This window comes from Bufo gargarizans, chromosome 6 (genome assembly GCF_014858855.1).
Source record: "Bufo gargarizans isolate SCDJY-AF-19 chromosome 6, ASM1485885v1, whole genome shotgun sequence".
Classification (NCBI taxonomy): Eukaryota; Metazoa; Chordata; class Amphibia; order Anura; family Bufonidae; genus Bufo; species Bufo gargarizans.
In genome coordinates, this window is record NC_058085.1 from 190,857,977 (window position 1) to 190,884,900 (window position 26,924).

A 26,924-nucleotide genomic window follows, 5' to 3' on the forward strand; every position below is an offset into this window, starting at 1 on the left:
GTTACAGTAGTAAATTAAAATAACCAACAGCAAAAATTCTAACAATATTTGCTGATAAAAAACTGCTGAGCTACATAAATTGTGGCCAGGGACAGGAGCGGCATGCCCGCATCGACCCTTGGTTTTAGTGGACATAGTGGTGAAAAAAATAAAACTTAAAATTCAGCAGGTGCTTCTCTAGCAAGTGCACCAGAACTGCCCACCACTGAAGCACTTCTGGTGCACTTGCTGGAGCGGTGCCTGCAGAATTCTATGTTTATTTGTTTCAGCACAATGTCCATTAAACCCAAAAACTGGGGTACAAACCATCTCCTGTCCCTGGCCCCTACCTATACCTATTTCGTACTGATAAAACTGCTGACAGACTCCTTTAAAAGGCTGTAATAAGCAGGGGTGTAACTACCACCTTAAAGGGAACCCGTCACCTCCCAAAACCATCCCAAGCCGCCAGCAGCGTGTTTCTGATGATGCCTTTCTTCCTGAAGGCAGATGCAACAAGTACTGAAAACGTTGTTTTATCCCCTGCCGGCGCGCTTCCCCACATATGCCCCCTTCCCTGCCCCTTCGCTGAGACTGACAGCACTTATGAACGAGAGTTCGGCTACCTTTGCCGAACAGCCGGCTGTCAGTCACAGCGACGGGGCAGGGAAGGGGGCGTGGTCAAGGAGGCCGCTGTGAGTGGACAGCAGGGTCTGGGCATCAGGGGGCTGAGCTTCTGAGGATTGAAGTGACTAAGTCAGAGAAGTGTGTCACCGTCCTTGTCACTGTAGATGGAGCGGGCTCGCTGGTGTGTATGGCCTCATGAATAATGCCTAGTGCCTAGAGCTGCTGTGTGGGACCTATTAAGAGGTTATATTAATAAAGGGGTTGTCAACCTTATTTACCTGATCCCCACCACTGGGTTTGGATTCCGGGTCTCCCTGCATCAACATCCATTTTGATGCGAGGCATGTGACCGATGCAGTGCTAAGAGGTCACAAGTTGCACAGGAGGGGGGTAATTAAAAACCAGCCATGTATCATGGATGTTCCCGCAACAGGTGGCAGGAGATTGGCAACACGTGGTTTGATCTGACATGTTTTCCGTTTGGATCAAATGACATCTGTGTTGTTTCTGGTGCTTGCCACACCTTCTTTCCCCAGGTGTGGTTATTATGGTCATTTAACCTTCTCTATTTATAGTTGCTTCTCCCACAATGCTGTGCAGTTTATAGCTTCTGTTTGGACCTTTGGATAGATTGTGGTTGGATCTCGGCTGAGTTCCTGGTGCTTCCATTGCTCCTTTGAAGTTAAGTCTTTCCTTTCCCTTTTGTATTTTTTTGGGGTTCTGCGTGTTGCATTTCCCTATTGTTTGCATTTGGCCTGAAGTAGACTCCTGTTCGTCCTTCCTTTTGGATGAACAGGTAGTCTCGTCCCTGCCATTAGTACCAGGGTCCTATAGGACTAGATCGGACTCTAGGTATTCCTGCATATAAACTCGCCTACCTTTGGGGTCTGTTCATACTGGTAGTCAGTCAGGATTTTGGTTAGGGTTTTCACTAGGTGCTGTCCATTTTCCTTCCCTAGTTCTCAGGCCCGATTCCCTGTCCTCACCCGCCCTCCCATGCTCAGTGTGGTGTTTCCCACCCACAACGAAGCATGACACCATGGGGCCCACCAATCACTTTTATTTGCCCCTGTAAAATGGCATCATACACTGCAATCTGTGTTAACACAGCAATACCTGGTCCTCTCATGGTCCTACACAATCAAATTTGGGCTAGCATACAGCGATCTAAATTTGGTTCAGTAAAGCCATGGAAGGTACAGGTAGTCTGAACGTGCCCTAAAATTCTAGAGACACCTTTGGATCTAATTTTTCTTGATGGATATAGATGGACTAAGTGGCCTTTACGGGGCTATAATAATCAATGTTGTTGTAATAGGATCATGTAAAATGGTACTTCATTGTGTGGCTTATGTAGTTCTTATGTTTCACAATACATAGAAACCTGCAAAATGCCTTTTTTAATAAATCCTTCTGACTGGCTAGCTGATGGCTTGTTCTCTATCCACTCTATCTGATCATAAATCAGTTCAGCAGATTGATCAGGCCTCTATGCTGATTACTTGGGCCACACTACACTTCAGCCAAAGCGGACATAAAACGGAACAAAGAGCAGGTTGCTTTGCGGTTTGCAGTGATATTCTGAAAACAGATACAGGCCATGTTTGGCCTACAGTTACATACATTGGGGCTATTCTTTTGCATACATATGCAAGTTTAGATGTTTGTTGTGCACTTTGGGAGAATTTCCCAGGAATTATGCTGAACACAGCCTTAATGATATTTTATTTTACCTTTATTTAATAGTCTTTTAATGTATTTATATTTGCTAAGTTGGTTTTGTTTTATTGACCGATTTAAAATTAATTAACAATTCCAAGTAAATCTAAAGTAAACAAACTGGGCTGAAGGCTGAGCTTTTAATAATTTATCTCTTACTTGAGGATAACCACGACAAAACTGCCACCCAGTGGAAAACAGTATGTGCCAGTTTAGTATCCCAGTATTACTGTATTTAAACAGGTTTCTCAGGAATTAAATACTGAATCTTAAGAACAGGTTAGCAATATCTGATAGGTGGGGGTCCTCCTTCCGGTACCTCTGGCAATCAGCTGTTTGATGGGCCGCAGAGCTTGGACGAGTTCTGCAGCCTCTTCATATTATACCAAGACAAGGTACTTGGTATTGCAGCTCAGTGCAATTCACTTTAGTGGGAGGAAGCTGCATAAAGGCCATGTAACTGATGAACGAGGCCGCAGGGCTGGCCCAAGAGTCAGACACCCACTAATCAGATATGGTAACCTACCCTGAGGATAGGTCATCAATATGTAAAAAGAGCACCCGTTGGCAGGATGAGCCCTATTAAACCAAGCCTGGTAGGGCCGATCCTGTTGGTTAAAAAGATTCCTGTCTGTGGACAATCAGTTGCTGCATTCCCAATAAAAACATAATATGCAAATGAGGGCTTCAGTGCACCAAGGGGTGGGGCCTAGTCCCTCCTTGCACCTCAGTGCACTGAAGGCCTCATATAAAATAATAAAATATGTATTTTTTTTGGGAAACCGATTTTCCAAGACAGATATCATTTTAACCAGCAGGATCAACCCTCTAAGGTAGAATGCCTGGTTTAAGTCCTGGAAACCCCTTTACTCCACCATACATATTACATACTTTCAGAGAAACGGAGGAGAACGGCATCAGAGGCAGTCTGTGAGCTAGGTGATGATCGAGGACAAGGATCAGAGACCCCACCGACCAATGAGGTTTACTGTTGGCATGTATCCGTCATAATTGTCTTTGATCAATGGCATCATATAGAGCCAGTAGAGAAATATAATGTAGTGACAAAGACAAACCTTGGCTGCCCTGTACCTTGGCACTACATGTTTCTTTTGTACAGCTACAAGAGGTGACAAGATGTCCTTATGTCTTTAGTTATGTGTCATAATACGCTTCCCTATGTTCTGTGCCCCCGGTCTTTTATATATATATCTATATACATAGCCTTTACTGTATTGTAACTAAAGCATTAGCGGATTGACACTGGTCGGCCTGCAAACCTTGTCAGCAGAAGTCTGATCAGAATGACTCCCCTGAGACCTGTTTATAATGCACCTTATCTTCATATCTCATGACCTTATTGACTTCTCTGATCAGTCTTCAAGTTACTGCCTCCTAAATCTCCATTTTAAATTTATTTCCATCTCTTACAAAGCAAATTTCATTAGAAAAAGTTAGAGAATTCAATACAATTTTACATAATGTATTTACATGACTTATAACCCTGCATTAATTCACTTCCTTTCCCACATCGGTCCTCAGGACCACCATTATTACAATGCAACTGTAATTTAAAAATGATCAATGCTTTTAATGAAAATTCCCACCTCAAAAAACAAAACAACATAGTCCATTTCGACAGCTGTGAATAATAAGAGTAAAAAAATTTCCCTGCTTTCCTGACAGATCTGAATCCAATGGCCAAAACCAAGACAAAAACAAATGTATACATAAAAATAATGCACCAGAGAAAACAATGAAAAACTTTCTATGTGTGACTATAATGATGTATGGAGGGGATTACAATATTGGAGCGAAAGGATACGATTACTGGGGAAAATTGTACAATTGAAAGGAGGATCTAGTACCTGTTGGTCTACCACTAGCCTGGATACAAGATGAGATAAGGATGGACATGGAGGCATGCAGGTTCTATGTGGTATCCTGAAGCACATTTACCCACAGATCACAGTTGGGCCTATAGATCCTGCACACTTGTAGGTTGCCAAAGCTGGTGTCCCAGTTGCTCCTGTAAATGTCCAACTGACGATAAATCTGGTAACCGGGCAGGTCAAGACAGTCTTGCAATCTAGTGGAGACATTACTGGGAAACCCTTGTTGTGTATGGGTGAGCATTATCATAATGAAAAAATGCCAGATGGAAGCCCTGCCATAAAGAGACAACAGATGTGGCCACAAGATGTCCTGAACATATCATTAGTGTCCCTCATATCACTACTAGGGATGACTGACTGTCATATGCAATGTCTCCCCAGATCATCACACCAGCAGTTAGGGCAGTGTGTCGTTCAACAGCAAAGGCAGGACTAAAGCACTCACCAAGAGGCCTCCATACTGAAACCAGACCGACCCAAACAGGACCTGCATATGTCGCTAAAGATAAAACGGATCCAGTCCATAGCAGTCTAGTCTAGCCAAAAAAGGTGTCTGGGCAGAGACAGGTATGTGTAATTAAAGTGCCTGTGTCTGGCTGGTGGACAACAAAACTATGGGAGCTGCTCATGCTTGTTGGCAGACTAAACTATCCTCTACTCGTGGCGGTCTGTCTGGGAGCCTGTTCACTGTGAGTGAGCCCTCATGTAACCCTGCTCCCAACACCTACTATTAGATATGTCAGAATGGCCTAGATGGCAGGCAATTCGTTGAGATGGCCATCCTTCTTAGTCCAATGTCGTGCCCCCTCTTAAAGGCTATGTACACCATTGAGGGCAATTTTTTTAAATTATTGCATTGTACTCATTTTGAGCATTTTTTTCAATTGGCTTTTCTTAGGCTTGAGCGAATCGAGCTTCGGATCATAGATCCGAAAATCGATTCGTTCAAAAACTTTGTTGTTAAAAGCATTCAAATGTATTGGTTCCGTGGAGCCAAACTTCATCTCGGCCGAAGCTGTGCGAGACTTCAGTGAATTACTACTCTATTCATATCTGCGTATTTAAAAACGATTTAAAATACAAATCCGATGTGGGTTTTGGTACTGGCTGGTACCTCGGTCTTTGTGCAGCCTTGAGTTTCTCTAGTAGCAGGATCTGAATTTTCATTTTGTTATGTCAGGCAGCTTAGCTGACGGGCTCCTCATCTCTGACCTTATAAACACTCTTATCTTTCTGATAAGAATGTGGCTTAAATAAGTGTTTATGACCTTTTAGTAATTTAGAGATAAGGGTTATTAGATGACCTGCACAAAGTGAAAGTAAAATTTACATATCTGACACTTAAGGCCCCTTTAAACTGGAAGATTTATCAGACAACTGTTGGGAAGGAGCAGGAGGCTTGTCGCTGATTTCTTCCACAGTATGGGGAGGAGTGATTGCCAATACAGAATTATTGGATGAAGTGGCTGATTCTCGGCCAGTGTAAAGGGACATTTAACTGCAAGCGGAGTTTTGCAGCAATCTGACATTTCTACCTGGGTGCATTATTTGTTTTGGACCAGTAGGTTTTGGAGTATTTAGATGAATTCAAAAAGACAGCTAAGGCTCCTTTCACACCTGCGTTCAGGTGTCCGCTCGTGAGCTCAGTTTGAAGGGGCTCACAAACGGCCCTGAACGCAGCCGTCTGGCTCTAATGCATTCTCAGTGGAGGCGGATCCACTGAGAATGCATGCGCCTGCCAGCGCTCAGCCTCCGCTCCGCTCAGTGAGCGGACACCTGAACGCTGCAAGCAGCGTTCGGGTGTCCGCCTGGCCGAGCGGATCCGTCCAGACTTATAATGGAAGTCAATGGGGACGGATCCGCTTGAAGATGACACCATATGGCTCAATCTTCAAGCGGATCCGTCCCCCATTGACTTTCAATGTAAAGTCTGAACGGATCCGCTCAGGCTACTTTCACACTTAGAAATTTTGTTATAATGCAGACGGATCCATTCTGAACGGATGCAAACGTCTGCATTATAGGAGCGGATCCGTCTGATGAAACATCAGACGGACCTGCTCCGAACGCTAGTGTGAAAGTAGCCTCAAACTGCAATTTTGTTCTTAATCATAAAACATAATCCAAATTCTGTAATTTTACACTGCAAAGTATTGCCTGCACCTCCTTTCCCATGTTACCCTATGGCAGCAAGCCGTGATTTATATGACATGCAAATAAGTTGCTGAATGACACAGTTCAGCTTGTGTCTGGAAGAACGTTCATATTTCATAAGGCATTTAAAAAGGTCATAGTCAATGCTGGGGAACGCCACAGGTTGTTCCTTTAAGGTTGCAACAGATTCGCACCTGTCAATCAACAGTTGCCTGACACAATGAAAAACAAGAAAACCATATGCACATATTTTCTGTATGTAGGTATTATATTTTAGTTCTGAAACAAGCAGAAAACGTAATAATAATTATTATTATTATTCCTCTAACAAGCTGTGCCTGATACACTGGTCAGTTTTCTATGTAGAGATCATTCTTGGCTTTGTGGGCTATTATACTATTAGTAAACGAGTGTACTACTATTGTACTGCATTATTGTATTATAGGCTATTGTACTACTATAAACCTAATTTAAAAAAAACTGGCTAAACTAAGAAAAAAGAAAAAAACACTCTTTGGAGTTTCAACATTTATTTTGACAACAGCTAATATTTCATCACCCCTCAGCCATGAATTACAATAAATTGTATAGCTGGATGCTCAAAATTTAGAGGTGGCCGCGCCTTGTGCCATGGGGAGAACAAGGGGGTCAAGAGTCAGCAACTCCTGTCCACTTGTCACATGTGGAAGTTGACAGAATATAAATGTAACCTTATGACATTATCTTCTATGTACCTTTTAATCTATTATACCCGCCGAAGGCTCCACAGCCCCAGTTTCCTGTTGCGACTGCCGACAGATTCTCTGGCTGGATTCCTTCTCGGAAAAACCCACAGTATGCCTGATAAAGGAACAGAGAATATGAATTCTTACGATGCAAATACTGCAGCATGTTATTACAGGAGTGACTGTGGTTAGAGAGGACATGCAACCTCTCCTGCAAATATTTACACCCCCCTACGTAATAACAATACCAGTTTGGGGTGTCTGGTATTATCCAATCAGTGCTGTCAGTATCACCCCCCCAACTGGTAACACCCATGTGGGCTTTCAATGTAAACGGGCAGCAATTCATCCAGAACTTCTAGCAGGAATAATAACGGAATGGCACATTTTAGTGCAGTAAGAACAGATGCTCCAGAAATGTTATTACATGGGGATGCACGTAGTTGCTGAAACAGACATGTCAGGAGAGGAGACGGGTCCTTTCTAAGACTAAGATCACCTTGGTGTTGTGAATTCCGTTTTTCTGTTTCATCATAGAAGCAGAGAAATGGAAGTCAAACTGTGACAGATCTGTCTTAGGCCTCATGCACACGACCGTTGTTTCATTCCGTGTCCGCTGTTCCGTTTTTCGTGATTTTCTGCAGACCCATTGACTTTCAATGGGTCCGTTGAAAACTCGGCTAATGCACCGTTTGTCATCTGCGTCCGTGATCCGTGGTTCCAGTCCGTCAAAAAAATATAACCTGTCCTATTTTTTTTTTTCACGGAAAACGGTTCGCGGACCCATTTAGGTCAATGGGTCAGTGAAAAAACGCGGAGGCACACAAGATTGTCATCCGCTTCCACATCCGTTTTTTTCCTATCATTTGCATGGCAAACTTGAATTAGACTTTTTTTTTTACTTTCCTTCATGTCTGGTGATCCTCCAAAAATAAAGGAAGACACACGGAAACAAAAACTGAAACGGATCACGGAACAACGGAACCCCATTTTGCGGAACGGAACACAACAATGGTTGTGTGCATGAGGCCTTACGATGTACACCAACATCTCCCAACAAGGTTCCAAATGGTGTCTGACATTTTACTGTACAAAATAGTGCTGCATGCCGCGCTATTTATTTCTTCAACTGTGACAACATAAGCAGATATTACACACAAAGTGAAGGTCTACTGAAGGACACAAAAATACCACATCATTCAGAAAAGTGTTGGTTAAAAATGCAAAACAGTGTGGTAGTATACTGGTTATACCACTGCCAGGAGCAGACAGAGTGGGTGGCTGCATGGGGCGCCACAGGGGTGGGGTGCAGTTTATGAACTAAAATAAGGCAATACATAAGAGGAACTCTGACACACAAATGTAACAGGCATAACATGGATGTCGTCCAGCAGGATCAATGTCCACTAGGGATCGTGATGTACAATCATCACACGGCCGCTAAAACACACAACCAATGTCCCACAGAGACTAGTGTCAGCATGTTTCTAATGGTCTTCATTACAGAAACGTGTAGTCAGTCCGGACACCTAACCTACGCTCATAATCTTACATGGGTTTTCTGAGACTTTACTACTGACGACCTGTCCTCTGGATAGGTCATCAGTATCTGATCAGTGGGGGGCCCCCACCCATCAGCTGTTTGAGAGGGTGCTGGCGCTCACAGTAGCGCAAACGTCCTTTTCTCAGTTTAGCGTGACGTCACATGGCCTAGACGCAGCTCAGCTCCATTGAAATGCATGGGGCAGAGCTGCGATACCAAGCACAGCCGTTAACAAACGGATGGCACTGTGTTTAGTGAGCATGGAGAAGGCCACAGCGCTACTGCCTTCTCAAACAGCTGATCGGTGGGTGTCTGACCACCACCCATCAGATACCGATGACCTCCAGATAGGTCATCAGTAGTAAAGTCTCGGAAAAGCCTTTTAAAACGACGCCTTCTTTGGCTGAATTTTTGTACGAGGGGAGTGTTAGTGGGAGTCACGTTTCCTAATAAAGAAGGCCATTTGTGTGGTTAGATGTGATAACGGAGACCCATGAGAATGAGCTGAGACATTGGCCATACACTTGAGACAATCAATCTGCTGCAAATGACTTAGCCCAGCATGTCTGATCCCTTTTACCCCAATATCGGCTGTAGGGAAGGCCCACACTCATTTACACTGTTAGAAGTCGGTGGCTTCAGACCACTATTTGCTCATGTTCATGGCCATATTCACTCAGTTCAATACCAAGACGATATCACAAAAAGGCTTCATTCTCAAATACTTTTTTAAAAGGGGTCATCTGGTGGATCTATACTGATGGCCTAGCCTCCAGATCAGCGGGGGCCGTACTCGCGTCACCCGTGCCGGTAAGCTGTTTGAGGGAGTTGAGGCACTGGGGAAAGTGCTGTGGCCTCTTTCTCAGCCTGTGATGTCAGTCCCATACCAAGCACAGCCACTATACAATGCATGGCGCTGCGCTTGGCATACTATACTACACTAAATTTAGCAGGTGCCCCTTGTTGCCATAACAGGAAAGCTATTTTTCTGATGAGAACAAACAACTCAATGTACAAACACAATAGAAATCAACCATTCTCCAAACATGGAACTTAAAGGGGTTGTCCAGTTTGATGACAAAAAATGGCTTACAATAAAAAACAAAAAACAGCATACATGCGATCGCTGCCGCCAATCACTGACTATAGCAATGCACCCAGTCTATGACGAGGCTTGAGTAATGCCTTCTTGGTAGAGAAATGTTTCAGACGCCTTAACATTCCTGGTCTCACTTGAAATGTAAGTACTGTTTGTGCCTCAACTCTGCCAATTAAGCTGTCTGCGGCACTTTTAAAATGGATAAGTCGCCCATGTACGACCCTTCTCGTACGGTTTCTTTTTAGGGCCAATTTTTGGCTGATCGATGAGCTGTTATTAAAAGCAGGCAGGATCTGAAAACAAAATTTATCTTACGCAAAGCAGCAGCTAGAAAATGGAAATGTACTCCTCATTTAGAATTGCTGACTGATTACAGGGGGTTTCTACATTTTACACAGACTAATATTTTACCTGCGGAAAGAAGTAATGAAAATCAATGTTTCTGCGCGCCACGCACCAAAGCGGGATGACTGATTAAAAGGAGTCCTCAATGCCGACATAAAAGTGGAAGCAGAAGGATGCCCTGGAGTGCAGCGACGCAGATTTCCAGCCTCAAAGTTATTTAAAATAGTAATTTACAGCCAAAAGAGGTAGACAAAATCATTTGATTCCTTGTGCTGATCCATCGGCATAATAACACATTGGGATGTGACTGTATGACTACGCCACTGTTTTTACAACTCCTCTGGAGCTTCATATAGAGAACATTTTCACGACTTGTTTTACACCCGAGTAACAATGGGAATTTCGTCAAAAGATGGCATTTGAAAGAAGCACAAATTTACAGAGGCCATCCGTGTGCTGTCTGCAAATTACAGGACACATCCCATTCTGTCCATATTGTGGACAAGAACAGTCATTTCTAGTAAAGAGAGTGAGAAAAATGTTGATTGCACACTGTAGGTGTCCATATTTTGCAGATCCGTGGTTTGTGGACCGCAATACAGACACTCGTTCCGAATAATCTGTCCGAGTAAAGGTGCAAGCAATCACTCGAACGAGCGTTGATGTGGATGCCTATATCATGGTTTCTGGTAGGGCTGCAGCTATCTATTTTTGTAATCTAGTATTCTACCGATTATTCCAACGATTAATCGAGTACTCTAATAACAAAAAACAAATTAAAAGAATGTTTTCCTTTATAAAAACCCATTAGCGCACCCCCCCTCCATGCCATCAGGTTCCCCCATGCCATCAGCTGCCCCCCCCAATGCCATCAGCTTTCCCCACATGCCATGAGCTACCCCCCCCTCCCCCCCAGTGCCACCATCTCCACCTCCTAGCCATGTCCCCAGCGCCAGTGAAATAAAATACTTACCTTTCCTGTAGGGGCACTGCCAACACTCCAGAAATCTTCCATCCTCCTCTTCTTCGCGCTGCACAGCGTCAGGTCATACTGCGCACTTACATGCACTATGTCCTGACGATGTGTGTACGTCAGCTTCTAGTGCAGCGCGGTGCGGGCTGGCGGGGGGACCACGGAGCGCAAGTAACAGCAAGGGGCTACATGTAGATGCAGCTCTTCACTTCCACACTGCATTCCTGACAATTGCCTGCTCCATCTGGCTGTGTACATACATAAAGTTAACTAACCGCAGGACAAAGTGAGGGCTGACTAAGTTGGCTCAGGAACTGGTGCTGCGGGGAGAGTGGAGCAGCGCATGGCGGCCACTGGATTCAATAGGTGTCCTGGGCAGTGCTGGCTATGGCTCTGTGCTCTAGCTAACAGATCTAAGACTTACAAAAAAAAAACATTAACCATATTCAATAAAAAAAATATATCAAAGATTTGTATTTTTGGAAGTGACAGCTGTTTTCTCTACAAAAAACGCAGGTAAAGTGATCGGATCCCTGGCAATGGTTTAGCAAACGGAAGACAAATGAGAAGGAAATCGCAGACCTTGTTCAACTCTCTCTTGATCTTCTCTGGAGAAAATTGTTCAATATGACTTCGGAAGTGGAAAGCATCAATTGCAACGATTTCTGTGGTACGTCTCTGCCAGCTGTCCCTGTATAAAAGAAAGGGACGTTCAATATGGACCGGACACGAGTGCAAGCGACAGCTCTGGATATACATTCTACTGCATAAGGCTACATTCACATGACCGTAGCGTTGTGGATTCGCAAAACATGGATACCGGCTCGTGTGCGTTCCGCAATATAGGAATAGGCATAGAAAATAGGACAAGCTGTATATATTTTTTGCAGGGCCGCAGAACGGAACAACGGATGCGGACAGCACACAGTGTGCTTTCCGCATATTTTGTGGCCCCATTAAAATGAAGGTGTCCGCAGCAAAATTGAGGACCGGATGCAAACTCATTTATACGGTCGTGTGAATGAGCCCTAAACAAAATAAATTAAATCAAATTTAATTTGCAGCTACAATAGAAATCCTCCCCCAATGCATAAAAAGCCCTAACTGACTATGTAAAAAAGGCAGCTCTCTCTACAGTAAGCTAGAGGTAACATACAAGACATTAACCCATTCTGCAGTTGGCAGATGGGTATGCTGCTCCTAGATTTCTGCCTGGTGACAAGCACGGTAATACAGCATGCCACCCGCACTCCGACAGTCCAATAGAAGTGAATAGGACAGGTGCACTTCAGCTTGGAAACCTTGTTCTTGCAGGGAACCCAATGGTCGGACCCAAAGTGATGTTATTTATCATTATTGTATGAATAGGTGATAAATAGTTTTGGTGGTACAGCCTCCTCACAGATCTTCACACAGCCCAAAAAATTGTCCCGCAAAAATGACCGTTTACTACTTCTGATCATTCTTGCGCCGATGGCTTGCATTATTGTGGGTAGCAATAGATGTGATCAACCAACAAAACAGCATTTGCTTCTTGGCCTTTCACGAGGAGCAATGATCAGTTCCCACAAATGTTTGACCAATCATCATTGGTGTATGTAGAAGGCCCTGCCGCTGATTGTACATAAAAACACACAGTGACCAGCCGACATATGAGCAAACACTCATTTGTAGGTTGATCAGATCTTTTAAAGCAAGCAGAAACATGCTTGCTGGTCGGTAACATGAACAGGAGATGTGCTGCTGACACGAACGTGAAGTGTATGGAGGACAAACGATTGTAGTAAAGATGACACAATTGCCATCTACAACCAGACAGGAGACTCCTCATCGGCCAGAAACCCTTATGTTAATAAGGTGACTAATATCTACAGGGAATGGATGTTTGGTGGACAGGGAGACGCTTGTGCTGGCCATCTGTGTTATTGCTCCGCAGATAATGACCCGGCATTGAAGTATACACGTGTGTTCACTATGCACCAGACATCGACTTCCCGGAGAGGCCATCAGACTCCACAATAGGAGCCTTTCTCGTTTCTTCCTTAAACGCCTGCCCAGTATAACAACTCCGAAAGAGAATGTCACAACCATGAGCTGAACCTAACAAACTAAAAATGCATAAAACCCAGTACTAAAGCATTACCACAGTCTAGTAGCTCACTTTCCTCTTAAAGGGGTTTTCTCATTTCAGTAAATGGCATTTATCATGTAGAGGAAGTGAATACAAAGCACTTACTAATGTATTATGATTATCCATATTGCCTCCTTTGCTGGCTGGATTCATTTTTCCATTGCATTATACACTGCCTGTTTCCATACGTTAAGACTATGGATGAGCGAATCGACTCTGCAGCAATGGTCTTAACTAAAACATCCAAAGTCGATTTGCATAAAAGTTTGCTCTAATACTGTACGGAGCAGGAGCTCCGTACAGTATTAGAATATATTGGCTGTGATGAGCCGACGTTATTGCTTAGGTACAACTTGGAACCAAGCCAGAGTTTGGGAAATGGTCTTTACAGTACAAATTTATTTATGAAGAAATAACTTCGGCTCATTTGAGCCAATACATTGTAATACTGTATGGAGCTCCTGCGCCGTACAGTATTAGAACGAAGTTTTAATGCGAATCGACTTCGGAAGTTTCATCCAAAGTCGATTCGCTCATCCCTAGTTAAGACCATTGCTGCAGCGCAGATAAGAGGAGGTTAGGATGGGAGCTGCTGTGCATGTGTGCCTATGTGAGCTCCCATGCTCCCGGTCACTATAGAGGTCGGCACTTTTTTCTATAGTGTGCAAGCACGACAACCACTACTGGATTGTGGGGTGGTTGTAACCCTGGAAACAGGCAGTGTATAATGCGATGGAAAAATGAATCCAGCCAGCAAAGGAAGCAATATGGACAATCACAATACATTAGTAAATGCCTTGTACTAACTTTCTCTACATGATTAATGCCATTTGCCGAGATGAGACAACTCCTTTAAATGACTTCAGCCAGTCACAGAAAGGTTTAACGTAATGGCTGCCGATCATCACATCAAATACACGACATATACTGGGATGATCATGGAAACATACCGTGGAGCTTCATCTTCATGAGCGCGGTCCCATTTGTATGATTCGGCATAACCTTTATATTCACTGTACTGCTCTGCACCTATATATATAAAAAATATATAATAATTAAAAATCGTCCGATAACAGGCAGAATATAAAAATATTAAGATGACAATAGAAAAAATAAATAAAAACTAGATGGTTCCCGTTTGGTTACATATGCTGAGGGTACCTATCCCTGACATAATCACCGACATATAGGTATATAAAACTAGATTATTTGCTAGATATTCAGGTCTCTTCGGTGCATAGGAGATGAAACAGGGCCCTGGCTCAGTCATCCTGTGGCTGGATAACATTAGGAGGCTGACACCGGCAATCACCATTACTAAGCTGATGCTAAGCAGATGCAGTAAAAAAATCACAGTAAATTTAATTTCTTTCCAATTTCTCAAGCTCTTGCACAAATTAAAGCTGCATAGTTACATCCATTAGACTTGAGTCACGAAGCCTCCGTCGCAAGGAATGTAATTTATTGGGAAGAGAAAGTGTGGCAGAAGGAGAGGACTGGCCAGAGCGAGGAGATGGAAGGCAGCCAGCCACATAACAAGAATGATGAAATGGCCATTTCCATTAATAGGATGGAACATTGTATCATTGTAATTCATTAACAGGCACTCTAATATACTAAAGTGGTTGGAAAAAAGGACAAAAAAAACCCATCCAAAATGTAGAGTTAAAACGTAGCCGAGGAAGCAATGTCACCTAGGACAAGGTGATGGTGAATGTTCGTGAAGGAAGCGTCCTGCATCTCTGATACCGGCTGTCATCCTAATAGATTTCTGTGAGGCTGGGCCACAACCATTCATATTTCTTCTAGAAGGGAATTCAATAAACTGACCTGTTATAATGAGGCACTCATTGGCATCCAATTCCTCTGTAAAGAGGCGCGATGCTATCAGTTCAGGATTGATGATGAACCGGATCTCTTCCTGGACAAGACCCGAGCTCGTCACACCACCACCAACATAGCGATTGGCAAAGTCCACCTACCCATAGCGGAAGAAAAAGCTATTATTTTTTTTTATAAACAAAAACTGTGAAGAACAAGAAAAATATAAATCTCACTGCATTTAAAGCTAGAGATATACAGTGCTGCACTACAAGCATATTTAGAAAACCCAAAATTAAAAACCCAATTAAAGTGGTTGAAGATTCGCCCATGCAGCTTTCAGCATTGTAGGTCCTGCAGTGCCGACGTCATCTTCCTGGCTGCAGCAGTGACATACTGTGCAGCCAATCACTGGCCTCAGCAGTATATGGGACGTGCAGAGGTGACCTGTGTGCACAGAACGTCACCGCTGCAGCCTGGAAACAAACAGAGAAGAAGGAAGAAGAGTGCCAAGTACCTCTTCTACTGTTATTTGACCATATTCACAGGGGCAGCTCAAGGTTTTACCTAACTCTGACTACCCCTCAAAGCGGACCATGACTGTTTTAGTAAATATCCTATAAAATAATTTTTCTGAAACCTCTTTTCTGAGTCTAAAATCTTCTCTCTCATTTATTCCTCTGGAAGATGAATACATTGACAACTGAGGGTCATCCTTTTCCTTGTGAATACAGTGTGCCCTTACATAGTCTGGTACTGTAAGCATAGTGTGTGTAGAGACAATCCTACTGACAAGGGGAACACTAACACCCCATTGTCAATTGAGGCATACATTTCTGAAACGAGTTACAGAGGAAGGACACGATGCAGATTTCTAAGAAAATGTTGCTCCAGAATTGTGACACCAAAAATTCTCTTTAAAGATGGGAATACCCCTTTAATCCCTGCGTAATGAAAAGTGCTTCCATAGTCTAATATACATTGGGTTTACATTTTTTGGGCCTTTTTAAGATTATAGTAACTGGAAACATACATTATTTTAATTCAGAGGCTAGGAACATGTCATGACAGTGCTGAATAAAGCAGCAACTCTCCTATTCTGAAATCCAGACAAATAAAGCTTATCCTCACTGATGTGACCCATTGTAACAAACTGCAGCTGAGAGAGGACATCACATTAAAAGCAACCAGGCAAGCTGTCTGATCTGTAGGCAGTAGGTTATAGAGCAGGAGGAGCGGAACAGAACGATATATCATTTTGTGGTTTTGGGATTACCCAAGATTTTTATACTGATGACCTATCCTCCCCGCCCATCAGCTTTTTGAGAAGGCAGCGGTGCTACTGTGAGCGCCATGGCCTTATCCAGCTTTTCCTAGACTGAGTGACCACACGTTCATGTGTCACTTGGCCTAGGAGCAGCTCAGCCTCATTCAAGGGAATGAGGCTGAGCTGCAATACCAAGCACAGCCGCTATCAAATTTACGGCACTGTGTTTGGTAAGCTCAAATAGCTGATGGGCGGGGGTCCTGGGTGTCAGACCCCCACCGATCGGATACTGATGGCCTATCCAGAGGAGGACTTTCCCTAGTAATGACCCCTACAGTGCCCCCAGTAGTTTGCTCCCCAAGTGGCCAAGAAGAAAATATAAAATACCTGTGTGCGGTTCCAAGTCACCACCTCCAAAACCTGCCACAGGCCTTTCCCAGCCTACGCCTGAGAAACCTATGTACATGCGCCATTTGCACATTGCCTCGTAGAGTGGCCGGTGACCTATGATGGTGAACAGCAGGACAGGAAGCTATGGTATGCCATAACTCGCTGCAGTAGTCAACTGCTTCATCGCCCTGAGGACAGCCATACTATTTAATGTAGGAGGACATCTGTGGCCTCTGGTGAGGTGAGAGCACTAGATCATTATGTACCTGGCCAACAGTCGTGAAGGGGGCTCAGGCAACCCCCTACCTATTGGCCCACTGGGGAATTTCCCCGAATGGTCTATGGCCAGTCCACCCCTGGGGCTGTGGAACACAAAACAACCGTTTTCTCCGGAAGTAAGCCATGGCCAGAGGAGTCTGCCAGCAGCTCTCTTCCCTGTCCCTTTCAGAACAAATGGAGGTATTATTTGTATGGCCAGTCTAAAACACAAAATGCCCATGGGCTGAAGAATGTGAGAACCTATCCACACTTACTATTTAAAGGGGTATTCCCATCTAGGATTGGAATACTTGCCATACACAGCGGCCAGAGGTGTGCCATGCTGGATTAGTAACTCTCATAGAAATGAATAGGACAGTGAGATACTCTGTTTCCAGAACTGGGAAACGATGGGTATTCCAAACTCAGCCATGAATGACCATGATGGGAATACCCAATGCTAAGGAACAAAAGACCCTGCACTTTTCTTCAGATTACAAGATAGCTTGATTACCTCATCTTAGGCAACATTTACTTAAAATGTATTTGAAAGAACCTCTAGGACTACGATTACACCCCACGCACCAAATATCTCAATCTCGAGGCATTAAGGCTGGCATATATTGCCATTCGGAAATGATTTAGCGCTGGAGCTGGTTAACCGTGTCCCTACTGCAAGTCGATTTAATTCAGGAGCGAGCACCACAGCTAAACATTTAGGATGTAAGACTAAGCAAAGCGAATGAAAAGGAAACGGGGAAGACAAAGCTCTTTATCTAACAGACAGGAAAGCCTTTAGATTTCATATCACATATCTATGCCCGGATAAACACAGTTTGGCAAGACAGATCCATCAATCTCACATCAGCAACCAAACCTATTGACCTTTAGCTGTCCATGGCATATAAATCCATGTCATTTATCAGCAAAGGATCACTGGCCTACAACACACGGTGGGAAAACAGGTCCTAGGGACCATTCTGCTTCTGTCAAAACACTCCGAATGGAAATGTATTATCCACCGTTGAGATAATTTAGTAATGCCTCACAAAGAAGCAGCTCCCAATGCAAAGCTCGCTGCCAGTTCAGACATTGTGGGCATGGATCCATCAAAAACAAGTTAATTCATTGCTTTAATACTGCACCAGTCCAGAAAATATACAGATAACGTCATTACTCACTCTAGTTGCTGTCCCCAATGGGGCTCCGAAGCTAATTTCCCTCAAACTGCGCCCAATTTGTATAGGAGCCCAATTAATCTAATAGAATGTTTTTGGATTGTGTGAGGAAACTGAAGCACGCAGAGGCAACCCATCTGACTGAGAACATTCAAAAAGCATGCACTTGTTACTACTGATCTGAACATATAAACCTTACTTTTCAACTAACGCAGAAATGCTAATCGGAACAGGAATACTTCAAAAAGCCCCATCTTGAAAATTCTATATGGAAAGCAATATTCCTCCTACACTCACAGGGTTCCAGAAAGCTGAGAACCCAGATATTGTTTGATGTTGTTCTACCACAGCAGACCTACGCTTCTGTGCCTACCTGTTGCTGGGGAATACACTGTGGCCACCTATGAATGTCTTATCCAGACTATTAAAGGAACACTACACCTACTCCTAGTGCCTCCACTGTTAGATAGTCTAAAGCACTTCCAGCATGACTGCAGAGAACATAGGGGTTAATCTCCTGCTGATCTCCATCTCTGGTTGGTGGCAGCTGAAGGGCTGGAGCTTTACAATATTTTTGTCCTACTGCAGACAGGGCACACCAGGGAGGCTCCTGGCCAAGCCACATACAGGACTGTGTATGTTTGTGTGTGGTGGTGGTGAGGGGGGTGGACAATGCTATATATTTCTCAATATAAAAGAAATATGAGACTTAAAAGGCTATGTAAACAATTGGGAGCAATTTTTTTATGATTGGATTTTGTGCTAAAAGTTCTTTTTTCAATTGGTCTTTATTAAAAATATTGAGCCATTTTGTTACCAAGTGTTAACAGTTTTTCTAGCTGTGTGAATCCTACATTTCAGAGAAATGTAATCACTTAGAGGTGTTGGAGTCAGGTTTTTTGGGGAAAAAAAATATTGGTAATAGGATACTAAATCGAGTAGAATATGTATGGGGGGAAATTAAGAAGATATTGGAGATTAAAGGGTTTTTGAAGTATACACCGATATGGAAAAATATTAATTTAAAGGAATTGGAAACAATAAGAGATTATATAGATTGGGGGAAAAAAGGAATGAAATATCTAGATCAGATTTTTGAGGAAGATAAGCTGAAGGATTTTAACATAATGGTGTCGGAATTTGGGATCCCCTATAGCGATATGTATAAATATTTCCAGCTTAGGAACGTATTACGGACAGTAGTACAGGAGGATAGGTACAGAAAGGAAAAATCGGATAGGTTGGATAGGTTTGTGGTGGTAGGGGAAGGATGTGGGACAACTGCAAAGAGATATAGGCTTTTGATGGAGGGAAAGAGAAAAACGATTACAATGCTTGCTGCGAAAAAATGGGAGAAAGATCTAGATTCCTTTACAGAAGAAAAATGGAGAGATGCTCTTGGAAACTATGCGACAGTTTCGGATAGGGGTTCGCACAAGATTTCACAATTTTTTATAGTGCACAGATTACATCGATCTCCATGGATGTTGAAAAGAATGGGAGTTAGAGTAACAGATAAGTGTCCAAAATGCCGCGAGGAGAGAGCTGATTTGATACATTGTTTTTGGAGGTGTCCCAAACTTCATAGATATTGGACAGATATAATGGAAACCGTGTTTTTGCTCCTGAAGGTTCGGTTGCCCAATGATCCAGTAATTTGTATTTTAGGGGCAATTGAACATTTGAAATTAAATAAAAAAATCTGATTGGTTTTGAATAAAGTATTATTTCAGGCCAGGCTCCTTATACTTAGGAAATGGATAACGGTAGATTTACCGACGGTGGGACAGTGGAGAAGAGCAATAGATAATCTAATCAAAGAAGAATTATACTAAAAAGTCACCAAATCTCGACCAGGTTTGGAAAAATGGGCTACTTTAGTTGTGTTTTTTTTTTTCTTCTTACCACGCTCCCTCGCGTCCTTTTGCGGCTGGGAGGGAAGGACACGGGGGGTGGACGGGAGGGGGGAGGGGGAAAGAAAGGAAAAGAAAGTGAATAGTAATTATCGATTACCAATAATTGTTTTTTCACGTATTGTTGGAGCAATGTGTTGCTTTTTTATGGATGTATTTATTGTATGCAATTGAAATAAAGACATATAAAAAAATAAAAAAAAGAATCCTACTTTTTACTTTCAATTTGCGCCCAGTCATCTAATAAATCTTATCTCTAAATTACTAAAAGTTCATAAACACTTATTTAAAAGGGATTCTGTCACTAAGTTTTAGGCTATAGAGATATGGACATGCACGGCTAGATCGCCGCTAGCATGTCCGCAATATACCTGTCCTATAGGGCTGTGTGATTTTATTTCCTTTAAAAAAGGAATGAAGGGAAGAAAGGCTGGGATATTGAAAAGTTATTTTATGCATTTTCGGTGTTCAGTGTTCTTTTAAATACTGTAGTCTCTAATATTCATCAGTGACCACAGTGCTACTCCTCCATTGGAGAGGCCATGCACTATGCATTGCAGCTTAATGGGGTTGTCCAAGGGTTTCCCCCCTGGCCAGCAGAGAATTCTATAGTCATCTGCACTCTGCCAGACCGTTTTGCCTCTGTGGCTCTTTTCCAGTCCCAATCTGAAAACTTCCACACAGACAGGGCCATGTGTGCAGCTGCAGCCAATGACTGTCCTCAGCTGTGATGTGTCCCCAAACAGCTGGGTGTTCTGCTGGTTGTGGACATGCCACTACTGATGCGTCAAAGATACTGCTGGCTGGGAGGGGACAATAAATAGACCCGGACAACTCCTTGGAAAAGATTAATTGTTCTAATTTTTCCCATTTGTGAAAAAGGCTCTCGCTGAAGTCCCAGAGCAGATATCATGGATTTTGCTTTGCATTTACATTTGAATTCCTTTAGAACATGGCATGTTGCTTTTTAAGACCTTCTACCCTGCTTTATATTGTCAGACAAGTTCTATTTAAAGGGGGTTTCCAAGTTAATTAAGAACTCGGGGAGCCCCTGTACATGTGCTAAAATAACAAAAGTAGCGATACTTAACCCTTTTCTCCCTGGCCACTTCAGGTGCTACACTCTTGTCCCCCCCCCCCGTCGCAGTTTGTTTCCTGGCTACAGCTGTGATGTTCCGCGCACACAGATCACAGTGCAGCCAATCACTAACCTCAGTGGTGATGTACAATATACAGCTGAGGCTAGTGAGTGACTGCACTGTGACTTGTGTGTACAGAAAGTCCCCACTACAGCCCAAATGACGACTTCAGTGGCGGGAGAGGACCAAAGTGCATCACTGGAAAAGGGGCAAGTATCACTCCTTTTGTTATTTTATTACATGTACAGGGGCTGCCTGAGTTTTTGTTTTAACTTGAACCTTTAAGTTAAGTTTATATTCTACATGTCTGTTTAAAGTAATCAAGCCTGGGTGTAGCTACTGAATTTGGTTAACTGGTGAATGTATTAACTAAGGGGGCAATTAAGTTTCCATGAAGTGCCAGGTAGGCAAATATATATTCAAAAATAGAATAAACTGGGAGGGCGCCAAATACTTTTTCACAGCACTATAATTAGTTTCCATCAGTAATAATGTGAATGATGGAACTTCACATAAGGAATTTCAAGCCTCAAAGAAGGATACATGGGAACACTTTGGCAAAACTTCTCATGGACTAGTGCAGGGCCAGATACATACAGTTGCAAGAAAAAGTATGTGAACCCTTTGGAATGATATGGAGTTCTGCACAAATTGGTCATAAAATGTGATGTGATCTTCATCTAAGTCACAACAATAGACAATCACAGTCTGCTTAAACTAAGAACACACAAATAATTAAATGTTACCATGTTTTTATTGAACACACCATGTAAACATTCACAGTGCAGGTGGAAAAAGTATGTGAACCCTTGGATTTAATAACTGGTTGAACCTCCTTTGGCAGCAATAACTTCAACCAAACGTTTCCTGTAGTTGCAGATCAGACATGCACAACGGTCAGGAGCAATTCTTGACCATTCCTCTTTACAGAACTGTTTCAGTTCACCAATATTCTTGGGATGTCTGGTGTGAATTGCTTTCTTGAGGTCATGCCACAGCATCTCAATCAGGTTAAGGTCAGGACTCTGACTGGGCCACTCTAGAAGGCGTATTTTCTTCTGTTTAAGCCATTCTGTTGTTGATTTACTTCTATGCTTTGGGTCGTTGTCCTGTTGCAACACCCATCTTCTGTTGAGCTTTAGCTGGTGGACAGATTTCCTTAAGTTCTCCTGCAAAATGTCTTGATAAACTTGGGAATTTATTTCTCCTTCGATGATAGCAATCAGTCCAGGTCCTGACGCAGCAAAGAAGCCCCAAACCATGATGTCCCCACCACCATACTTTACAGTTGGGATAAGGTTTTGTTGGTGTGCTGTGCCTCTTTTTCTCCACACATAGTTTTGTGCGTTTCTTCCAAACAACTCAACTTTGGTTTCATCTGTCCACAGAATATTTTGCTAGTACTGCTGTGGAACATCCAGGTGCTCTTGTGCAAACTGTAAACGTGCAGCAATGTTTTTTTGGGACAGCAGTGGCTTCCTCTGTGGTATCCTCCCATGAAATCTATTCCTGTTTAGTGTTTTACGTATCGTAGATTTGCTAAACAGGGATGTTAGCATATGCCAGAGACTTTTGTAAGTCTTTAGCGGACACTCAGGATTCTTCTGCACCTCATTGAGCAGTCTGTGCTGTGCTCTTGCAGTCATCTTTACAGGACGGCCACTCCTAAGGAGAGTAGCAGCAGTGCTGAACTTTCTCCGTTTATAGACAATTTGTCTTACCGTGGACTGATCAACAGCAAGGCTTTGAAAATACTTTTATAACCCTTTCCAGCTTTATGGAAGTCAACAATTCTTAATCGTAGGTCTTCTGAGAGCTCTTTTGTGCGAGGCATCATTCACATCAGGCAATGCTTCTTGTGAAAAGCAAACCAAGAACTGGTGTGTGTTTTTTATAGGGCAGGGCAGCTGTCACCAACACCTCCAATCTCATCTCATTGATTGCACTCCGGTTGGCTGACACCTCACTCCAATTAGCTCTTGGAGATGTCATTAGTCTAGGGGTTCACATACTTTTTCCACCTGCACTGTGAATGTTTACATGGTGTGTTCAATAAAAACATAGTAACATTTAATTATGTGTGCGTTATTAGTTGAAGCAGACTGTGATTGTCTATTGTTGTGACTTAGATGAAGATCAGATCACTTTTTACGACCAATTTGTGCAGAAATCCATATCATTCCAAAGGGTTCACATACTTTTTCTTGCAACTGTAGTGCACGTCTCATGGATTCATTAAAAAATTCATAAAACACTTGTACTGGCCTCTGGCCCTGAACCAGGCATATCAGTGGAAAGTCCTAGGGCAGTCCTCACCTGCAACATTCCATGTCCATTGCCCTCGATTGTACCTTCACTTGTTATGTGGAGTCTTCTAAGCTTCTTGGTTGATCTAAATAAAACAAGCAGCAAATGATATGTGAAATACAGAAGGGATGGAAAATGTCTGCTAGAAATATAGGAACAGTATTACCTAGATGCTTAATTTCTAAGCAAGTACAAGTTAATAGGATGAGGAACTGTTCATTCTAGCACCCCAATTAAATCATCTGGTTGTAAATGCCCACAGTTATTGTTATAAGGGTATCTGTCAAGTTGAACATGGTGTCTGATCTGCAGGCAGGAGGAGCTGAGCAGATTGACTTGTAGATTTAGTATAACCGGTAATTTATTCATCTGCTCAGCTCACCCTGCTCTATAACATGCTGCCTACAGAGATGGCTGCATATATGTGACAGGTTCCCTTCATACTCTATCCACAGGACAGGGGGGGGGTCTAACAGCTGAGACACCTGTCGATCACAGGAACCTGTGTTATGTGGATGGGTGCATTGGATGTCTCTATTAAAAAGGGATAATTGACTATTTCCACCAGGTACACAGCCGAAAAAGACCAGCAGTTGTTCATATACGTTATGCTGGTACAACTATACCGACATAATGAATAGGAGACTACTTAAAGAGAACCTTTCACATCTCCAGACATGCCCGTTTTAATAAGCTTCATGCATTACCTGTTTAATAACAATTCTGGAGCATCTATCCTTATGTCCCTATGTTGTACCATTCCTTTATTATTTCTACTAGAAGTTCTGAGTGAATCGCTAGCAGTCTGCAGTAAGGGCACAGAGGGGAGGTAACCAGTTGGGGGTATGTACCTCTATCCAATCAGTGCTGCCATTTTCAGTCTGTGCAGGTACACGCCCCCAACTGGTCACCACCCCTCTGTGCCCTTACTGCAGACTGCTAGCAATTCACTCAGAACTTCTAGTAGAAATAACACAGGAATGGCACGACATTACATGGAGCCATAAAGGTAGATGCTCCAGAATTGCTAGGATATGGGAAATGCATGAAGCAATTAAAACAGGCATGTCAGGAGTGGTGGAAGGTCCTCTTTAAGAGGTACCCGACTGCTTGCTGAAACTTCTGAAAAGCAAAAGTGTCATCATTTGAAAAGGAAACCTACTTACTTCTCCCATTCTGGAAACCGGTCAATGCACTGCCGTGTAAAGGTCACCAAACCTGTGGGTCCTAAAATGGAAGAAATTAGCTTAAATCGTATAACAATCCAGTCAAGGGGCAAAAAAAAAAAAGTAGATTTTGCCAAACTTACGTTTCTCTGTCACTCTTCGAAAATAACAAAATAATGTTTTCAGCTTTTCTGCTTTCCTTGGATTTTTGCCTTCAAACAATCTGAAAAACATTTTAATGACTAAATTTAACAGAAATCTAGTTGCAGGTGATAAAAAATACAAATAAATCCAAACTGTTTCAGAGTGTATGCATCATGTACCGACGACTATACCATACAAAAAAGTCAGGTAACAGAAGTTTTGTAAGTGAATTGGTTTTTGGGTTTCACCCAGCCTTGAAGTTCAACATTTTAATAAGCACCATACAGACTCTTGGAAGATACCGATTTTCCTTGCGACGATCTAGGACACAGTATGCAAAACAGCTCTCTAGAGCACGGGTCAGCACCCCCTGGCACTCCAGCTGTAACTACAAATCCCAGCAACTTTTTATGGGAAATCCAAAAACAGCTGAACACATGTGCATGCTGGGCATTGCAGCTGGAGGGCTAGGCTATTAACTTCCCACTGGAGCAGGGGTCACCTCTAGGTGGCAACCATGTAAGTCACTGTCCGGTCATTTACAGAGCCTTCAAACATCACTCAGGGACACCTATTTGTGGGCACTTCTTATTCCAGTAAGGTCTACTCGAGAGCCTTCTTATCTTCTATGACAGCACATGCATCACCATATTTGGTTCACTCTGCTGCATCCATTTCAATGCGGTGTACTGACATTATTCCCTTATGCCTGCTGCTTCATATGTAAAGATAATATTTATCAGTTCCCTCTTTTCAGGTATTTCAAACTGTGGAGCAGCTTTACTGGGGGGTCTCAAATGAGATATGCATGAGACCTTCCTACCACAGCACAATAAATATAATGATTGCAGGGGTCTAATATATACGCCGATAAATCAGATAAACACAATACAGTGGAAAAGATATCCAAAGAGTCAACCTTATCCAATAAACATGATGTGCAGGGAGTAAAAAAGAAAAATAAGGAAATATATATATATATAGGAATAGGAAAAGAATAATTCATTATACGTTGCATCTCATGATTCAAGAAATACAAAGTGCTGGTGCAAAAATAATTATAGACGTGACATCACATGTGATCATATGAGGTCATGCTTATAATAAGTTATTCTGATTATATTCCAATGTATATTTCCTTATTATTCTTTTTTATTCCCTGCACTTTCCATGTTTATTGGATAAGGTTGACTCTTTGGATATCTTTTCCACTGTATTACATTTAATCAGATTTTTTTGGCATATATATTTTTTAGACCCCTGCTGGGGGTCTCATTTGAGACCCCCCCCGGTTTGCTGTGTGTGTTTAATAAAGCTATACTCCGTTATCATCGGCCTTGGCCCGCACTTCTGTTTGGTTTGTTACTGTCGTTTTCTTGCACTGGATTACTGACAGAGTTGAGGGAAAGGTCTTAAACGGTTATCACAGCTTTTTCACATCTTCAGTTCTGAGAAGCTTATAAAAGTATAAAATCGTTATATAAATCAGTCCTCACTACAGGGCTTTCCATGTCCATTGCGGACGGTACGTGAATGACCGGTTACTAACACGACACTGCACAAGCTGAAAAGACAGGCATTGTAAGACACAGGGATTTCTTTGGGAGTACTCTGTGACCCGCAGCCATTAAAAGGACAATGCGGCGCACCCTTGGTAAAAGGCATGTAGAGTCCATTACTTCTGTACGCTTACAGCAAGAATAAGCCATTGCATGCAAGATGTCCTGCCATTAGCAGAGGCTGCCCCAGGAACGTCAAGGGGAAGAAAGGAACGCAGCCAGCACGGGGGTCAGGCAATGATACATCTTCACTGGCTGTAAATAATGACACATGCCTGAGAGATTACTGAGGACAAAAAACCTCCGCATGTGCCCCTGCAAAACCTGGCAGAACTGCCATCTAGGAGTCCAGGCACGCAGGTTACTAGTGTGGGCAGATGGAAGTGAGCCCATCTAGGACTATAGTATGCTCTACTAATAAATAAATAAAAAACACGTCTTTTAGGTTTAAAGATGGCGTATCTATATCTGTGAACCTTTTATAAGACTACATTTTTTAGCCCAGCTTCTTGGAGATGCAGGACATACATGTTTACTGAGACACACTACCTTATTTTTCCCGCAAAGGAAATCCTACCCAAACAGTGCCAAG

General features: G+C 42.8%; 1 protein-coding gene across 6 annotated transcripts in view; it reads right to left on the reverse strand.

Annotated features, from left to right (window-relative positions):
• PARG (poly(ADP-ribose) glycohydrolase) overlaps positions 1 to 26,924 on the reverse strand; it is a 113,309-nt gene that overhangs the window by 9,298 nt on the left and 77,087 nt on the right. For all 6 annotated transcript variants that reach the window (XM_044296739.1, XM_044296742.1, XM_044296740.1 and 3 more), the window contains 7 exons: positions 24,773 to 24,852; positions 24,630 to 24,690; positions 23,473 to 23,548; positions 15,021 to 15,168; positions 14,141 to 14,219; positions 11,642 to 11,750; positions 7,109 to 7,214 (listed from right to left, as the gene is read on the reverse strand). In XM_044296739.1, coding sequence (XP_044152674.1) covers positions 7,109 to 7,214; positions 11,642 to 11,750; positions 14,141 to 14,219; positions 15,021 to 15,168; positions 23,473 to 23,548; positions 24,630 to 24,690; positions 24,773 to 24,852 — 659 coding nt within the window. The remainder of the gene's footprint in view (positions 1 to 7,108; positions 7,215 to 11,641; positions 11,751 to 14,140; positions 14,220 to 15,020; positions 15,169 to 23,472; positions 23,549 to 24,629; positions 24,691 to 24,772; positions 24,853 to 26,924) is intronic.